At 55.5% G+C, this 12,192-nt stretch overlaps 1 protein-coding gene across 8 annotated transcripts in view; it reads left to right on the top strand.

The window, feature by feature from the left end:
* The window catches only part of SORBS3 (sorbin and SH3 domain containing 3), a 28,854-nt gene that overhangs the window by 13,738 nt on the left and 2,924 nt on the right, over window positions 1-12,192 (top strand). For 7 of the 8 annotated variants that reach the window (XM_042983271.1, XM_042983272.1, XM_042983269.1 and 4 more), the window contains 15 exons: window positions 2,036-2,074; window positions 2,424-2,517; window positions 4,196-4,283; window positions 4,534-4,620; window positions 4,720-4,773; window positions 5,575-5,661; window positions 6,209-6,255; window positions 6,659-6,798; window positions 7,036-7,088; window positions 7,215-7,261; window positions 7,447-7,561; window positions 8,977-9,102; window positions 10,288-10,593; window positions 11,396-11,496; window positions 12,055-12,161. In XM_042983271.1, the coding sequence (XP_042839205.1) occupies window positions 2,036-2,074; window positions 2,424-2,517; window positions 4,196-4,283; window positions 4,534-4,620; window positions 4,720-4,773; window positions 5,575-5,661; window positions 6,209-6,255; window positions 6,659-6,798; window positions 7,036-7,088; window positions 7,215-7,261; window positions 7,447-7,561; window positions 8,977-9,102; window positions 10,288-10,593; window positions 11,396-11,496; window positions 12,055-12,161 (1,491 nt within the window). The other variant, XM_042983275.1, reaches the window with a different exon arrangement.

Below are 12,192 nucleotides of genomic sequence, written 5' to 3'. Positions count from 1 at the left end.
GACACAGAATAAACAGATAAATATTTAATATGGCAGATTGTGGTAAGGGCAAGGGAGAAAAAAAGAGGTCAGTGCCCAGTGCGGGCTGGTCAGGGAAGGCCCTGATAGGTGGTGGCATCTGAGCAGAGCTGAGGGAGGGAAGGAGTCAGCCCTGCAGATCCAGGAGAGGAGCCTGGCAGCAGGGGGAGTGGCAGAGACCCAGAGGCAGAAGCAGGCCTTTCTGGAGCAGCAAGGAGAGGCTGGGCTGGGGTGAGAGGGGCACTGGTGGGAGACAGAGGCAGAGTGATGGGATCTGGTCACAGTGGGCCTTTAGGGCCATTATCAGACTTTGGCTTTTACTCCGTAAGAGCTGAGGAGCCGCTGGGAGGTTCTGAGCAGAAGAGTGACCTGCTCTGGAGGCTGGCCCTGGCTGCCGGGTGCGGAGGAGACTCTGGAGGCCCGGCTGCCAGGTGGGGAGGAGACGAGGATGCAGGATGCGGTGAACCACTTAGGGGGCCTGGCTTTAATCCAGGTTAGAGACGGACAGTGTCTCAGACCAGGGCAGTAGCAGTGGGACTTGTGGGATTGTGGAGACAGAGTCATGGGGATTTGCTGATGGATTGGATGTGGCATGAAGGAGAGACGTCACGGATGACTTGAAACCTGAGCAAGTCAAAGAGCGCCCCTCTTATAAGTACAGGGAAGTGAGACAGGTACAGTCTAAGGGGTGTTCAGTTTTAGATGAGGTCCATCTGCTTGGGGGTGTCAAGCAGGCAGTTAATATGCAAGTCGGCAGTTCAGGGGTGAGGCCTAAGCTACAGATGGAAATACCTGGGATTCACTCAAAGATATTTTGATTTAAAGCCCCCCAACTAATTCCAATGTGAATTCCTGCAATAGACAGTATTTTTTTTTTTTTTTTAAGCCAGAAGACTAGACAGGATCACCTGGGGAGATAGACAGAGGCCCAAGGACTGAGTCCCCAGGCACTTGGATGTTCAGAGATTTGAGAGATGAGCGGGAATCAGACAAGCAGACAAAGAAGGTACAGCAGGGAAGCCCAAGTGAAAAAGAACTTTCCAGGAGGAATGATCCACTGTGACAGATTGACCATTTTAAAAAATATTTTTAAAGTTTGTTTGTTTTTGAGAGAGAGAGAGCGAGCAGGGGAGGGGCAGAGACGGAGAGGGAGAGAAAGAATCCCAAGCAGGCTCCACGCTGTCAGAGTGGAGCCTGATGCGGGCTGGAACTCACCAACTGTGAGATCGTGACCTGAGCTGAAAGAAAACAAGAATTGGAGGCTTAACTGACTGAGCCACCCAGGCACACTGACCATTTTGATTTGGTTAACATGGAGGTCACTGGGGTCTTTCATAAGAGCAGTTGGGGGCAATCTGTTGGAGCTGAAATCTGCTTACCAAAAAGGGGCATTGGAGGCAGTGAGTTAGTGATGGCACAGCTGTTTCTTGCAAAGGAAAGCCAAACAGTCTAGGAGCTGGAGGACGTATGGGATCTGGGGAGAGGCACTTTGGTTTGCATTTAAGACAAGTGCTGTTGTGGCACGTCTACATGCCAAGGGGATCAAGTGGGTTGGCTGGTCAGCAGCTTTTCCTAGGAGGCCCCGGAAAGTCATGAGCTCCATGAGGAGTGGGTCTGGGCAAAGGGGGAAGGACAGGCATCCAGAAGGGGGTGCAGAAAGGGAAAGAGGGAGAAGGGGAGGTGGAATTTCCCCAACCTGACATGGTGAGGGCAGGTTTACAAAGGTCAGGGAAAGGGTGTGTGTGGGAACGTGGGGAGGGAGGAACAGGAGGGTTTGGGCAAGTCCGCTGCCTGGGTTGGCTCACTCAGGCCCGACGTCTGCCAGAGGCATTTCAAGCCCTCCAGAGAACTGCCCTCCTAATTCCTTCCCTCCCTCGGGACATTCTTCAGGCCCTGACTCAGCCCCTTGTCCCCTGCTCTAGCAGGAGGATGGCTGGGAGCAGCTGAGGGAGCCTCACAGGGCTCGGTGTCCTCATTTGCGGCCCCATCCCTGATCTGGTCCTTTCTGCTCCTGCAGACCTGCAGCTGGACTGGACCTTTGAGGAATCACCCAAAGGTGAGGGGATGCGGGTGGCCCGCCCCAACTCAGTACCTGCATTTGCCCATCTCGTAAGCCGTGCCTGGCTTTGAGGCTCCCCCGTTGGCTTCCTTCAACTTGAGAAGTTCCTATAGCCCTTTTTCAGTGAGCTTCAAATCCCCTGGTAGGTGGCGATGAAAAACCTCAGCTTCGCTGTCCAGTCGACATCTTAGCCCTGGCTCTGGTTTCTCTGGGCTTCTCTCTCATCATCTGTAAAATGGGGACACTACCTACCCCAGAGTTGTGGAGATTTAGTAAAGAGTGTGGTCACCCAGGTATCCTCAAGCTCAGCTCTCACTTCCCCTGGCCTGTCTTCTCCCACCCTCAGTGGCTTCCTCCTGTGCGGCCTCTGCAGACTCAAGGCATCCAGCGCCCCAGCAAAGACCGGCTGCCAGGCCAGGCCAGGCCTCTTCTCTGAGTGGGTGAGCCATCCTAGGAAAGGGGCCCAAGTGCTGCAGAGGGGTGCTAGCTTCCTTGTGGGGACTGGCACCCCCTGGTGGCCATGGCCGGTGCAGCCTCTCTGTGCCCCCCTCCCTCCGCCCTACCCCACAGCTCTGCTCCTCCTTAGGGTCCCTACCACTCCAGATACCCTCCTCGCAGCCAGGGCCAAAGGGGAATGGCGGGCAGGGGTGGACTCCGCACCCATTCCTGGTCAGGAATGCCTGTGATTCTTTTGTGGTTGGTAGCAGGAACTCATCACACCAAAGATCCACAGGTCATATGGGGTGGAGAGTGGAGTGGCCCACAGGCTGGGCGTGGACCTGTGGCCATTCACTCCACAGCCTTAGAGAAAACAAGGGGTGCAGAGGATCCCAAGTTTCCTCCCAAGTCGGGGGAGATGAGGATGAGAGAGGTACCCTTCCACATAAGTGAAGGATGTAGTTCCTTTGTTCTGCACAAACCACACAAGCCCAGCCCAGGCTGCCAGGGTCCTGGAGGGGCTCAGCCAGACCTTGAGAATCAGGAGCTCTGCTCACAGTGAAATCAATGGGTTTCTTATTCCTTTATAGGAAGGGATTACCCTCATTAGCGTGGCCATAACTGGCCTGTGGCTCTTGGTGTCATCAGTAAGATAGAGGCTAAGAGCTCAAGATTTGAACCCAGAGTTTGGATTCAAGCTGCTGTGCTGCCACTAGCCATGTGACCTTGGGCACCTTAACCAATCTCAGCCATCTGTTGAGTGGGGACCACAAGGTGGTTGTGAGTATAAAGGCACATAGCAAGTCTCCACAAATATCACTAATATACAGGATTAAATATGACTAGAGCTCCCTTAAATTAGGAATGGTGTGTTCTATTCTCATTACCACTGTTATTACTAATATCATTATTTCTAAAATAGAGAATAGAGTCATACAGCCAATAAATCCTCACCTTCCGGTCAGACATTCCATCATTTGATAAGCTTGGTACAGTGAATCCACTTGGTGGAAACATTCAAACTCAACAGAGGCTGGAACATTTAAACCAGCCAAGAAAGGAGCCCTGGAGGGGAACTAGGGCAAATGTGACCGTGTGGAGCTTTGGTGGCTGGAGTGTTTTCACAGATGACATCACTGAATCCAGAACCCTTAAGGGACTGAGGCTGAGGGAACAGAAATAGCTTACCCAGGCTCCTGAGTCAGGGCCACAGGCTCTTTCCCCTGCCCTGGTTTCTTCTTGGACTAGGATGTGGTCCCACACTCAGGCATGTGTGTAAGACCGCTCAGCTGTGACAGCCAGAAAGACCAGCTTCATCAAAGCTGCACAGACATACATAGCCACAGCCATGGGGCCAGACTGAACACGAATGTAGAGTATTTCACCAAGGCCAGTAGGAAAGGTCTAGCCATAGCTTCACCACACCCTCATGAAGGTGGGAATCCTACTCATAGGTATCGCATCTGAGGCTCTGAGAGCCCTGTAACTTGCCAAAAGGTCACAGCTAAGTGGTAGAGCTGGCATTTGAACTCAGAGCTCGTAACTTTCCACTATGTAACACTGCTTTCGCAGGCTGGAGCCAGTAGTGAGGGGTGATGTGTGTATGTGCAGGGCTGTGTTTTCACGTATGCCTCAGTCTCCCTAAAAGGAAACTGAAGAGATGTCCTCCCCTGTCTTTAGAAGAAGTTGGGACCCCTCTGAAGAGTCTTCTAGAAGCACCTTCAACTGTAATCCTGGAGCATCCTCCCTACACCAGACCCCACATCAGGTAGCCTTCCCAGCATCCTCCCCACACTACCCCCAATGCTGTGCCCTTTGGCCAGTCCCCTCTGCCGAAAGAGTATAGATAATGCCCTTTCAGTTTGGGGCCTGTCCTGTGCAGCCATGAAAGCCCAGAATCCTTAGGAGGGCACTGGCAGGCACAGGGGTGAGGCAGTGGCCTACAAGCCTACTTTTTGAGCCTGGACAGTCTCCTGGCACCCCTCTACTCAAGCTGATGCCCACCAACTTCCATGCAGGTGCTCAGACGCCAAGAGAAAGTGGAAAATGTCTGGACGGAAGATTCTTGGAACCAATTTCTGCAAGAACTAGAGAGTGGGCAGAAGGTGAGTGTCCTCCTGGCCCTCTGAGAGTGGTCATACTCCTTAGCTAGTGCATTTTGGAAAGGGGATTCACCCCCTCTGACTTACCTTTCCCACCCTTAGCCCAAGAAACCGCTAGTGGATGACCCTGTTGAGAAGCCCTCCCAGCCCATTGAGGTGAGTGCTGCAGGATAGGTTGGTGAAGGAGAGAGACAGCTATGTTGGGGGACAAATGAGGGAGACTCCTGGGTGGTATTGGCCCCAGTGACCGTGGGCAAAGGCCAGAGACCCAAAGCTCTGACCCTCTCCAGTCCCATAGAGTTGACCTCTGTACGCCCAGCACCTGGGACAGTACCTGGCATACAGTATACACTCAAATATGTGTTGAATAAATGTCTATTGACCAAAGCAGGACCAGAGAAGTGAGTGGTCAGTGTGGACTTGTCAGGAAGTGTTCTTGGAGGTGGAGCTGGGCTCTCAAGATTTGGGAGAGCTTGTTGAGCCAGAGAGAGAGCACTCAGTGTGGGGAGACACAGAGGCAAAGGCTGGAGGGGCAGCAGGAGGGAGAGCAGGTGGAGTACAGGCTGTGGAAAGCACAGAAGACTTGATCAGAGAGGAAATAGGGAGTCTTATAGGCTCTGGAGCAGGGAAGTAACAAGACAACAGACACTATCAGGAAGTACTAAGGTACTATCTTGGGAGTAGGGATGGGCGAGCCGGGTCAGATGGGAGGGGCCAGTGAGAAGCTGTGGAAAGGCCATCCTGATACCCTGAGACAGCTCTGGGCAGGCCCACAGGCAGGGAGCCTGCCCTTTACCCAAGCACTGCGTGCTTTGTCCAGCTGCCCATTGGGTTTCTCACATCTGACCTTCGATCAGCGCTCCCGCACTGTGTCCTCCACCACCCCGCGCTCCCGCCCCTTCCTCCCTCTCCCCACCCCCGTTACTGCCCAAGTCTCTCCCCATAACCCGCCCCCAGGTCCTGCTGGAGAGAGAGCTGGCCAAGCTGAGCGCGGAGCTGGACAAGGACCTTCGGTCAATTGAGACCCGGCAGCCATCCCCCAAGGTACCGGCCTCCCAGTCCCCTCCTGGGACCCTGAGCCCGCAGCAGCTGAGCGTGGGTGGGAGGGGCAGGCAGACCAGAGGTGTTGCCTCCAGCGCGACCTTGGACGGACTTCATCCCTGTCTGCTCTCTCCTTTATAAAATGCAGGGCGTTGACTTTTCCAAATGACCCCTAAGAACCCTTCCAGGCCGACTCCACGTCAGCCTGACGTCCTAGTGCCGGGGGCTCCCCGCCCCGGCCTCGCCCCGCCCCGCACCCCACCCCACCCCCCGGACCTCGGCCCGCAGGGACCCCAACCCTTACCCGGCCCCAGTTTCCTGGGCCGGCCTCCCCTCTTCCGCCACCCCACGGTTCCTCCCCCGGCTCGTCGGCTCCTCCCGGGTTCCCGGCCCTCCCGCCTGCGCGGGCGACTCTAGGACCCCGCGTCCCTCCTGCCCCTTCCCACCCCTCCCGCCCTTCCGAGCCGCAAACTTTTCCGGAGGCGGCGGCCTCGGCTGCCGCGGGGCCCCGGCGTCCCGGGCCCTGACCGCTCCCGGTCTCCCCGCACAGAGTTCCCAAGTGCCCCGACGGTGCCGGGAGCCGCGGCCTCCAGCGCGGTGAGTGGCCCGGCGGGGCGCCGGGGACGTGGCGCGGGGAGGGGGCGGCCGCGCTGGGAAGGGGGGCGAGCCCCGCGGAGGGCGCGGGAGGAGGGGCCTGGGAGGTTGGCCAGTGGCCGCGGAGGGAAACCTGTCCCCGTCCGAGGACTGGGTGGCCGCGGCCAGCGGCGGAGCGAGGCCGAGGGAGCCTCGCGCTTCCCACGCGCCCTCCTGCGGCCCCAGGCCGCACCCTTTCCCGGCCGCGACCGCTGGGGAAGTAGGACATCCTGTTCAGAGCCCGGGACGTGGGAGACGCCTTGGGAGGAGGCGGCGGGAGATGCGGGGAGACATTTGGGCGGGCAGGGGTGAGCGGCGTAGGGTGTGAGGCCCCGGACAGGTGGCTCACTCGCTGTGTCCCGCGCAGCCCGGCTTCCGCCTGGAGCTCCAGTTACCCGAATGCACTTTACCAGGGTTCCTCCCGGCCCCTGAGCCCCCACAGAATGGCGGATGGAACAAGCCCCTTTCTAGGTCGCAGGGACTTTGTCTACCCTACCTCGGCCCGGGGTAAGGACCAGCTCTTTTTCTCACCCAGACGCCCGCCACCACGCACCAGTTATGCTGGTGCCTGGGCTGGGGGTGAGGGGCGGTGGGGGGGTGGGGGGGGGTTGGGTGGGGAGGCAGGACGTTCATAGAGCCCCCTGCTTCCACTGGTCCCTGTCATGGGGTGGGGGAGCGGAACACCATCCCAACTCCGCCCCCCCAGACGTGGCGTTCCCAAGCTGAGGTAGCGCTTCTCCACAGACCCTAGTGCCTCTGAACGAGGGGGCAGCCCAGCCAGGAAGGAAGAGAAGAAGGTAAGGAGGGGTGAAAGCACTAGGGTCAGGGTGCGAGGGGGTCTGGGGTGGGTCCCGGTGATGGCTGTTTCAGACCCGCCGCCTGCTTGACTGAGGTGACTCCCTCTGTCCTCTCCTCCTGCCCAGAGGAAGGCCGCCAGACTCAAGTTTGACTTCCAGGCACAGTCCCCCAAGTAAGTGCCCTTCTCTCTCCTCCCCACCCCCAGGACTGTCTCTGCACCCTATGGGAGGAGGGGAGGACAGGGCTGCCGGGGCCTCCCCAGAGGTGGGTGAGACTCTGGGTGCATTAGACAGGGTCTGAAGGGAAGGAGGATTGGGAGGGCCTCACTTTGCTGGATGTCCTTACTCTGGCCTGCAGGGAGCTGACTCTGAAGAAGGGTGACATTGTCTACATCCACAAGGAGGTGGACAAGAACTGGCTGGAAGGGGAGCACCATGGTAGACTGGGCATCTTCCCTGCCAATTATGTGGACGTAAGCAGGAGAGCAAGCAGGAGTGCGGCCTGGAGGGCGGATGGGTTGCAGAGACTTAGAGTGCAGACGCACTGACCCCTCCACAGCCCTTCTCTGGAGCTGACTGCTTCCCACACATCTCACAGGCTTCCTGATAGGTAAAACTGTGAACTCCAGGGGCAGGGGCCTGGTCAGCCTCATTCATGCCCTTGGCCCCCCCCCCCCCCCCCGCCAGGGCCGCACCCAGTACTTTGCCTGTACTCAGGACATGTTTCTTAAATGAGGACTAAAGGTAGAGCGCAGCCCATGGAGGAGAACCAAGTGACCCCATTCTTGTGCCCAGACTTTCACCATTCAGCAGCTCTCTCAAGCTGTCTTTGGGAAGGATCCCGAGGGCAACTGGCAAGGGCATGTAGTGTGTGACAGCTTTCTAATCACATCACATATACCTGCATCACTTTCTTCATCTGTAGTACCTTCCTTGCTCTCTCATTAACCTGAGAAGAGATCAGTCATCCCCACTTTACAGATGCGCTTGTAAGGTTCAGAGACAAGTGGTTAAGTACAAGATCCAGAGGTGCCTGACTGGCTCAGTGGGTAGAGCATGTGACTCTTGATCTTGGGGTTGTGAGTTTGAGCTTCACATTGGGAGTAGAATTTACTTGAATAAATAAAACTTTATTTTCCTTGAGTATTTAATGATATAAATTTCTCTGTAAGCACTGATTTAACTATGCTCCACAGGTTTTGATGTTTTGCTTTTTTTTAATTCAACTCAAAGTATTTTCTCATTTCCTTTGTGACTTCCTCTTTGACCCATGGATTGGGTTATTGTTTAATTTGGGCTCTTGATTTGATAAGAATCAGTAGGCCTCCCTTACTTTCAGAACAGTCTCTGTGATTCTGAAACTCCACCAAATATACGCAGTATCCCGTGTTATTAGTCATTTACATATTAGTATGAAATAGTTTACTAGCTTCTTGATTTTTTTTTATGAATAGGGTGAAGCAAAGGGAATGTGGGGATTCTAGGCACCTGGTGGGGTAGAAGGGACAGGGAAGAAGGATACTTGGTATCGGCAGTGGTGTTAGATCCTCACTTTTAGATCAGGTCGCAAGATGTTCCCTGCTTTTTAGAACTCTTCATTTACTTCTGTACTCTAATTTAAACTGTCTCTTAGGACCTACTTCCATCTTTGTTCTTCCACTGCCTACTCCACATACCACAGGGGAAATTCTTCCTCCAGTAGCCTTCTGGGACTAACCACCCCTTGGCTGTGCTCACCCTGGCCACCCCAAAGCTTGTGTCTGCTGTCTGTATCCTTGCTGGCTTCTGGGGCACATCTCACCGATACCATCTTCTCTTTGTTACCTCACCCTCCCGGGAGCCTCAGATCTGCCCAGTTGATGCCCAGGCTTAACCTTTCTTCCTCTAGGTGCTGCCTGCAGATGAGATCCCTAAGCCCATCAAGCCTCCAACCTACCAGGTGCTGGAGTATGGAGAAGCAGTGGCCCAGTACACTTTCAAGGGGGATCTGGAGGTGGAGCTGTCCTTCCGCAAGGTGCGGCCAGGCAGGAAGTGGGGGGGGGGGGCGGTCAGGGGCCGGTGAGGACATGGGTAAATATGTGTAGTTAAAACATTTTTTTAAGGAGTCAAATGTACCCATCTTCTCCCAGTATTTAAAAATTTTCCTAATCTCTTTGCATATTTTCCCCCTAATTTAGCCCATTTTTTAAAAGTTTGAAACTTCTAGAGTAGTTGTGCTTTTTTCAGTTGCAGGTTGGTAGGCTGTGAGGATCATAATCAGCATTTTTATAAGAACAGAATGGAAATCTTATAATGCCTTGCATGTAGAAAGGGTATTTTATCAAAGTTTTAGGCAGTTACATATGTACTTATGTGGGTGTGTGTGTACTGGGTTGTTATTAGAATGTTAATTTTTACTATAGATCATAAGGAAGTTTGAAAAAGTCCTAGAAAGCGGGGAGCTGGTCTCGTTTTGGTTGATTTTGGGGGCAGAGACCGTGAATGCCCCTAGTGAAGGTCCTCCAGAAGAGCTAGCCCCAGGGAGAGAGAGGGAAGGAGCTGGCTGGGTAATGAGAGGTGGGGGGCGGGAGAGGGCTGGAGACCATCCTCCCCAGGGCAGCCCTGCCTAATGTTAGTCAGCATGTGGGCTTGAGGACACACTGGCTGTCCCTGGGAGTTTGTTTTTTGATGCGCTGGTGATAGATCACCCAGTGAAGAGGCAGGGACAGGACCGTGTCACGGCAGTGGCGACTAATGGCTGTCCAGTGCTTCTTACCAGTCGGCCACTGATCTCTCTTGCTCCTCACAGCAACACGATTGCTATCCCCACTTAACATGTGAGGAAACTAGGCTCAGAGAGGCACAGTAACTTGTCCGAGGCCACACAACTTGAAATTGGCAGAGCCACCAGGTTCCCCTGTGACTGGAATTCCGGGGAGAGGGTGCTTTGGAGTCAGAGGGGTACATGTCACATAGGCTTCCCAAAGAGGCAGGGCTTGATCCGTGCCCAGTGCGGCATGTTGTGGGAAGAGCCCAGGCAGCCGGGGCTTGGCTCCTGATTCCACCACCTTCTAGTGACGTGACTGCACAACCTGCTGACCTGCTCTGAACTTGCTCTGTGCAAGGCATTAGGTTTAAATGAGACAGCCCCCGTGGGCACCCGCAGGGGCATGGTGCCCAGGAGGGCCTTGCAGATGTTGATGCTTTTCTGCACCCCCAGGGGGAGCGCATCTGCCTGATCCGCAAGGTGAATGAGAACTGGTACGAGGGGCGCATCTCCGGCACAGCGCGCCAGGGCATCTTCCCTGCCAGCTACGTGCAGGTGTGCCGTGATCCCCGGGTCCGGATCTGTGACGATGGCCCCCAGCTCCCTGCATCTCCCCGTCTGACCACCGCCCGTCTGGCCCGGCACTCCAGCTCCCCATTAGCACCACACAGCCCAGTCGATCCTGACTGGGGGAGCCAGACCTCCCCCCGCCATACTGGCTTCTCCTTCCCCACCCAGGAGCCCAGAGCCCAGGGCCAGGTAAGGTGACCTGCCTCAGCTTAGAGAGCTGATCCCTGCTTCCCACACTATTTCCTCCATTCCTTTGACAGAATCCTTTGGATTCCTTCCTAGTCTGCCCCAGGACAGATCAGTGGAATAGCTGGGCAGAACCTTGCACGGCAGAGCCACCCTGGCCTTGTGGACCACAGACCTCTCAAGTTGGTTCTGGCTCTTGGGCTGCAGCCCAGGAAGGCATGGGGCAGCCAGCTAGTTTTAGGTGTGACCCCAAAGCCAGCCCCGACCTCCTGACCATATAGACTCCACTCTTGTGATTGGCCTGTATCAGTTTCTAGGACAGGGTCATGTGGGAGTCAGAGGTCTGCCATTCCCTTGCGTCTGACCTTAGGCAGATGACATACAGTCTCTGGATTTAGGTTTTCTCCGCTGTGGAATGGGGATAATAATTCCCACTGGAGAGGGTACTCGGGTCAGTTTGAACTAAAAGCTTATAGTAGCTGATGGGGAAAAGTTATCATTGGTTCTTACGCTGACATAGTCCACAAACAGGTACGCTCACTCCTGTGCTCATCCATTCACTCAGGAAACCTATGTGAGCATGAGGCACGTCCCATGCCTGGCTTTGTGCTGGTGTTTAGAATCGGCCACCTACCCTAGCTGGACCTCAGCTTCCCAGCCCCTGTGAAGTGCAATGCTCAGACAGACCTCTCTGCCGTGGGGGTTCAGAGGATGAGATGGGGTCAGGAGGTAAAGTGGGAGGGCCCGCTGCACTTCCCCTCCCTCATGCCTGCATGTGCCTGCCTTTCCTCCTGTGGATCCCCAGGGTTTAGGCACCCCTGGGTCAGCTCTGTCCCATCCTGGAGGCTCCAGCCGTCCCGTGGACCTGGGGACCTCCACCAACACCACTCAAATACACTGGACCCCGTGAGTACCATCTGGGGGTGCTTGGTCAGGGGTGGAGTGTTGCTTGCAGGCAGTGCTGAGCACAGTGACGCCCCCCCCCCCCCCATAGCTTGCCCTTTTCCCACTAAGATAGATTTGGTAAACTCCTGCCTTTGGCACCGATGGATGATTTGCTGGGGGGCCACTTGTCTGTGGTGGTCCTGACCTGTCTCTGCTAGCCCTTTGTCCTTAAAGCAAGTTTCCCACACTCTGCCCCTTGGCCTCAGTCTCCTCACTGTGTTTCCAGCCCTGAGGTCAGTGCGTGTATGTGTGAAGTGTGGGAACTGGTAGAACAGACCTGAAGGCACTGGGAGCTCGGAGGAGGAGGGGTTGGGGTAGTTAGGGCTTGGAGCACAGGGTGCAGGCCTGGGAAAGGATGCACTGAAGCCAGACAGAGTTGCCATTCTAGAAGCTGGGCCAGAGGCCAATGGGATTATCTGGAAAACTCAGAGGACATGGCAACACTTGAGTTAGACTCTCTGGGCCTGATCTGAGGCAGGGGCCAGACTCTAGTTGTTGCCATGATGCTGTCTCCCACAGGTATCGGGCGATGTACCAGTACCGGCCCCAGAATGAGGATGAGCTGGAGCTGCGGGAGGGGGATCGGGTGGACGTCATGCAGCAGTGTGATGATGGCTGGTTTGTGGGTATGTGGGCCTGGCAGGTGGGCTGGGGGGT

The sequence above is a fragment of the Panthera tigris genome, chromosome B1 (assembly GCF_018350195.1).
Source record: "Panthera tigris isolate Pti1 chromosome B1, P.tigris_Pti1_mat1.1, whole genome shotgun sequence".
NCBI classification, from domain to species: domain Eukaryota; kingdom Metazoa; phylum Chordata; class Mammalia; order Carnivora; family Felidae; genus Panthera; species Panthera tigris.
The sequence above is the reverse complement of the archived record's forward strand: the minus strand, read 5'-3'. Positions and strand labels throughout refer to the sequence as shown.